The sequence below is a fragment of the Suricata suricatta genome, chromosome 4 (genome assembly GCF_006229205.1).
Source record: "Suricata suricatta isolate VVHF042 chromosome 4, meerkat_22Aug2017_6uvM2_HiC, whole genome shotgun sequence".
Lineage (NCBI taxonomy): Eukaryota > Metazoa > Chordata > Mammalia > Carnivora > Herpestidae > Suricata > Suricata suricatta.
In genome coordinates, this window is record NC_043703.1 from 88,404,747 (window position 1) to 88,410,746 (window position 6,000).

The 6,000-nt window shown below is 42.5% G+C and overlaps 1 protein-coding gene across 1 annotated transcript in view; it reads left to right on the forward strand.

The window, feature by feature from the left end:
* Positions 1-3,119, forward strand: part of KIAA1211L (KIAA1211 like) — a 132,417-nt gene extending 129,298 nt beyond the window's left edge. The window contains exons 10-11 of the mRNA XM_029938502.1: positions 1,078-1,222; positions 2,306-3,119. Of these exons, the coding sequence (XP_029794362.1) occupies positions 1,078-1,222; positions 2,306-2,448 (288 nt within the window). The 3' untranslated portion in view covers positions 2,449-3,119. The remainder of the gene's footprint in view (positions 1-1,077; positions 1,223-2,305) is intronic.
* Positions 3,120-6,000: the final 2,881 nt, after the last annotated feature.

The following is a 6,000-nucleotide window of genomic DNA, read 5'->3' on the forward strand; positions in this document are numbered from 1 at the left end:
GGCGGATCGCTTAGGCGGGGGAGACAGCTCACTGTGGCCTCCTCCTAGGCAACACCGCTCAGCATCTGGAGAAATGGGACTGGGGTTAAAATTACTTATCAGTTAGAAGCGAGCGTGGTGACCATGTCAGCAGCTCCATCTGGGCTAGTTGCACGGTAATGGGCGAGCCCTGCTTTTGCTGCTCCGCTGGCTGCCTGCTGGGGCTCCTTGTTTCTCACCTAGGATTGCTGGGCTGGAACCTGGACTTCCACTTTGCACCGTGCACTGGAACAGCCTTCTCAGTCCCGAGCGCATATGCTCACAAGCAGGACAAGACCCACAACTCTGTATTCCCCCTGATAGCCACCACGAGAAACCTATAAGCACCTTTCAGCCGTATGAGGAAATGAGCCCGAGCCTGCAGTAGCACCTGCTTTCCTTCATTTGAACCCAAAGGTCCATCGTACCCCTCTTGAAACCCTTCATGCAGGCTAAGGAAATTTCTAAAGTAAATACTAAAGGGATTTGGTTTGGGGCATCCATGTTCATTCCAGGTGTCATAAAAATCTTAAAACGATTTCTAAACAATTCATTGTGGCTTTTATTTTTATTTTTTTATGTTTATTTTTGAGAGAAAGAGGAATGAGCGGGGAAGGGGCAGAGAGAGGGAGACACAGAATCTGAAGCAGGCTTCAGACTCTGAGGTGTCAGCACAGAGCCCAACACAGGGCTCAAACCCATGAATCGCAAGATCATGACCTGAGCTGAAGTTGGGGACTCAACTGATGGAGCCACCCTGGTGCCTCTCACTGTGATTTACAAATGCAATCTCTGCCATCCAAAATGTGGGGCTGAGGCCAGGTGTGGGGACAGGGCAGAAACCACGACGCCTGTGTGGGCTTAGAAGGCCCCACACTCACCTAAGTCTGACATTCTAAAGGCTCCTCTCAGCAAGGACACAAATCAGAGCTCTGCCAAGAAAGTGCCAGTGGCATGACTCAGCCGAGAAGTTCTGTGACCCGCTGCCGTTGGTTATGTTTGCCCCTAGGGGGAATATCTGGTGATCAAACAGCGAGTGTCTCTCTTGTGTCCCAATAGGAGCCCATGAAGCAAGCTGACTTTGTCCGTAGCAAGTCCTTCCTGATAGCTCCTACCAAGCCCACCGTGGACCGGAGGCAGGGGACCAAGCTCCGCCTCCAGGAGGGGCTGCAAAGAGGAATCTCCTTGTCCCATCAGAACTTGGGTATGAAACCTGCTAGCAGTGCCAAATACAGTAAAACCTTGGTGTGTGAGCACAGTTCGTTCCGGGAACATGCTCGTAATCCAAAGCACTCGTATTATCAACGCAGATTTCAAGAACCATTGGCTCAGTTGTGATCATGTGATTTTCGGCATCACGTACTACTCGTATTACAAGACATCGCTCGTTTATCAAGTTAAAATTTACCAGAAATGTTTGCTCATCTTGCAAAACGCTTGGAACACTCGCAGAACAACTTACTCACGATCCAAGGTTTTACTTTGAAATATGTTTCCAGAATTGGTCCTGCTTTTCTTGGTTTCTTTCTCTGAATTACTTTGCCACACTGATTTTTTAAACGGCTTTTACTGAGATGTCACTTCCACACCATAACACTCACCCATTTTAAGTGTATAATTCAGCAAGTATATGTTGACAATAAGTATATATTTACCAACTTGTAAAACTGTCACATTCTAATTTTAGAACACTTCCTTCACCCTAAAAAGAAACCTCATTTCCATTTACAGTCATTCACTGTTCCCGACCCCAAGGCTAGGTAACCACCCATCTACTTTCTGTCTCCAGATACTTGCCTTTGGGGACATTTCATATAAATGGAGTCATAAAATATGTGTTCTTCCATAGGTGGCTTCTTTCACCAAGCATAATGTTTTTGAGAGTCATCTCTGCTGCCGCATGTATCAGTACTTTTAAATTTATTTTTAATTGTGGTAAAATACACACAACGAAATCTATCATCCTAGCCATTTTTCAGCATACAGTTTGGCAGTGTTAAGAATATTCGCACTAGTGTGCAAACCAATCTCCAGAGTTCCTGCAGTCTTATTCTGAAAGTTTCTCTCACCTCACCGCGTTGCTGGAGCCATTTTGAGCCTACTGTTCCTAAGTCTTTTTATTACATAAAGTATTCTATGCTTAAATCTTCATGTGTTTACACATAAATGGATTTTGTGTTTGAGACCACAGCTAAGACCTTGACGTATATTTTAAAGAAACACAAGAGGCTTAAGTGGAAATCCAAACTCATTTCTCGTGTTTCTGTTTGTTTTGCCTTCTTTCCAGCAGCTCAGTCTGCAGTGATGATGGAAAAAGAATTGCATCAGCTGAAGAGGGCCAGTTACGCCAGTGCAGATCAGCCATCCTGGATGGAACTTGCCAGAAAGAAATCTCAAGCTTGGAGCGACATGCCCCAAATTATAAAATAGGCTGACAGCGAGCTGCTAAAGAACGCCCACTACCTTGACAGGTCAGTTACTTAAAAACTGCCAGTGAATCAAGGCAAACAAACTGTGAAACTGAAGAGTGATTTTATCATCAAGTTATGGGAGAGCAAGCTTGGGGAAGATGAAGGAACTAGGCCAGCAAAGACAGACACACAGCCACAATCCTGGGCCAGGCGTGCCCTAAAACAAGAGGACCATTGTAAAGGGCCAGGAACAAGGTCCTGTGCCCAAAGGTATGAATGTGAGTCTTTGAGAATTGCCTTGATCAAGAGGACTCGGCAAGTGAGCAGTGAAAGCCGAAGTCAGAAGCGCCTGCAAGGTCAAAGGGGAAGGTCTTCCAGGAGGATGTGTGTCTGTGCTTCCACCTGAGATCAACTTGTGTCTCTGGGTGTGGTCTTGCCTGTGGATCCTGTCTTCTTTCAATGTTTACTATTAGGCATGACATTTTTGGTAAAACAGGGATGCCGTTTCCAAGAGCAGCTATGAACAGTTTTCCTGAAGACAGTCGCTCTAAGAAGGAGCAGAAGGAACATAGCCGGGTTCATCAATTCATAGACTGTTTCTAAAAATAATTTTTAAACTTTTCCACGAGGCATCTGTGTCCTTAACCATTGCACAATGCATTGCCTGTTCAATAAAAGGTTTCAAACATGCCTCTGTCCTCTGTGCAAACGTTCTTTCTTTCACCCTCCGAGAGTGTCCTCCAGCAGTGAGTGAAACGCGATGTGTGGAGTTTCGGTCAATATGTGTATCGTTCGGAGTCTCAGTTGGTTTGTTTGGGAGTTTGGGTTTTTCGAGATTCTTTTTCCCAATAAAATTTTCAGTGTTTATTTTTGGAAATCAGAAGATAATGTAGGGTTTTTTTTCTGTCTTCATCTACTTGGCACAACATCTTAAAAACATAAAATTTCTGGAAAAAGGTATAATTCTTTAACATCTAATTAATCTAACCTGCATATTTCTACTGAAAATTTGATTATCAGTGTATTAGCCAGAATGACCCATGAATGTAGAATGTGGAAAGTCCAGCAAAAGAAGAGTGTATATTTAGGAACTCAGAATTGTGTCTCAGTTATAATACCTCTATTTAAAAAAAATATTTCAAATTTGTTCCTTTGAAAAAATCATCTTCATAGGAATATGTGTGGCTGGGGGCATTTGACCTTAAATCAGTAAGATTCTATAGATAGTATAATTTGATTTTATATATCTGGAGTTCTACTATTATTATATTCTTTATCCTCGTGAGTAATTATTTTTCTAGCTGTTAGAACTTTACAATGTGATCAAGTTTGCCTTTATTGGAAAAGTCCTGGGATAGCTCTTTTTTTCCTAACCAAATTGATTTATTAACTTCATTCTCTTAAAGAATATCAATCCTGAATGCCATGGTGAATGTGTGCTCTAAATAACTCTATCTATCTCCAATTGTTCCAAAAGCTTAGACATAACTAGTTTTAACTAGAAAAAAATTTTGGTGACTGTGATTACCCCACACCATCATTTCCCCTATTTGGCAGAATATTTCAGATGAACAATTTTAAGGCAGTAGATTTCACCATAAGATCAAAAGTATTTGGTTCAGTTTTATACAAATAGAGGTTGATATTCCCTGTGTGTTTCAGGACGTGGTCTTGTTCTCTCTGGTACCTGGTAAGTTAGAAGGGGATAGGTTTTTAAGACACTGAGAGAATTCGCTGGGGGATGGCTCTGTAACTGCCACCCCAATGCATGAAGGTTGTGACCTGCCTACCAAGAGAAACTGAGACAGTGGTGAAAATGTGGAGATGCCATGTGAAGCCTAGAGTGGCCACGGAGATGGCAGTCTGCAGGGAATTGCCAAGCTTGGTTTTCTAAGAAGAAAGAGTAAACAATTACCAAGTGCCTCCTGTGAGCCAGGCCCTGCTCTGAGTGCTTCATATGTGTTATTTGTAATTCTCTCCACAATCCTATGGGAGTATTTATCTCCATTGAAGATGAGAAACTGAGGCACATTAAGGTTACAGTCACCTGCCTGAGATCTCACAACAAGTAAGCACCTGGTAAATGACTCTAGTCTTACAACCCCTACCATTCAATGATGTCCCCATTTATTTTTTATTTTATTTTAAAGAGAGCACAAACGGGGTAGAGGGACAGACAGACAGAGAAAACCTTAAGCAGACTTTGTGCTCAGTGTGAAGCTTGATGTGGGGCTCAATTCCATGACCCTGAGATCATGACCTGAGCTGAAATTAAGAGTCAGATCCTCAACTTACTGAGCCACCCATGGGCCCCTCCCCATTTTTAAAAAGCATTAACGTGGTGATCTGGGTCCTTGAAAACAATATAGACAAGGAGGCTCTGAACTTGACCTTGAGGGATCTTATGTGGCTATAGATTGAATGTTTGTGTCTCCCCAAAATTCATGTTAAATCCTGATGCCCAGTGTGATGGTATCAGGAGGTGAGATCTTTTGGGAGGTGATTAGATCTTAAGGGTGGATCCCTGATGAATGGGTTTAGTGCCCTTATATGAGTATTCCCAGAGATCCCCCTGCTCCTTCTACCATGTGAGGACACATCAATAAGAAGTCTGTCTATAAACCAAGAAGAGGGCTCTCATTAGACATTGGATCTGCCAGCACCCTGACCTTGACTTCCCAGACTCTATCCACATCAATGAGAAAGAAATTTCTATTGTTTACAAACTACCCAGTTTACAGTATTCTGTTAAAGCAGCCATAACAGACTAAGGCGTGTCCTGGAGATAAGCACGTAAGCATGATGCTTCCCTGGGTGACCACATTCACCCTTACCCTTCAATTCCTAAGAGGGACTGGAGAGAGTATGAGGGTTCTTTCATTTTGTAATTTTTAATCATGAGTGCCTACATACACTATGAGATGTTTTCATTCCCCTGGTGAGCAAATGGATAATAGGCCTTCTAGTTGCAGGGAAGGAGCACTAAAATAAACACAAAACATGAGAAAAACATGGGGAAACAGCAATACCTGCAATGGTGGCCATAAAACAGAGGGACTTAGTTGTAGCAGAAAAAACTATTTGAGAGTGGGTGGTTAGGAAAGGGTTTGCTAAAGAGGTGACCTAGTTATAAAAATGAACCAGCCTTACAGGGATCTGGGGGAGAACAGCTAGAAGTGACAGTTCTGTAAAAAGCCCCATGACCTGCCACCTGGCATGGTCAGGAAGCTGTGTAGTCAGCAGGTACAGGCCAAGGGGGAGAAGCGAGTGCAGACATCAGAAAGCAGGCTGGACCACTTGTGGGTGGGGTGGCTGGCAGGCCATGTCGGGAGATGGATTTTGTTCTAAGTGCTTTGGTAAGTCAGTGAAGAGAAGTGATGGGAGGTGATGTGCTTTACATATTTTTCTTTTTTTTTCTTTTTTTAATTATTTTTTTAAATATAACACAATTTATTTTTTAACATATGCAATTATTTTCCATCATTTATAATACAGTAGTTACAATGACACTCCAAACAGAAAAGCAAAGTAAAAAATCAAAACACCAACTTCTATTTCATGTAATTAGACT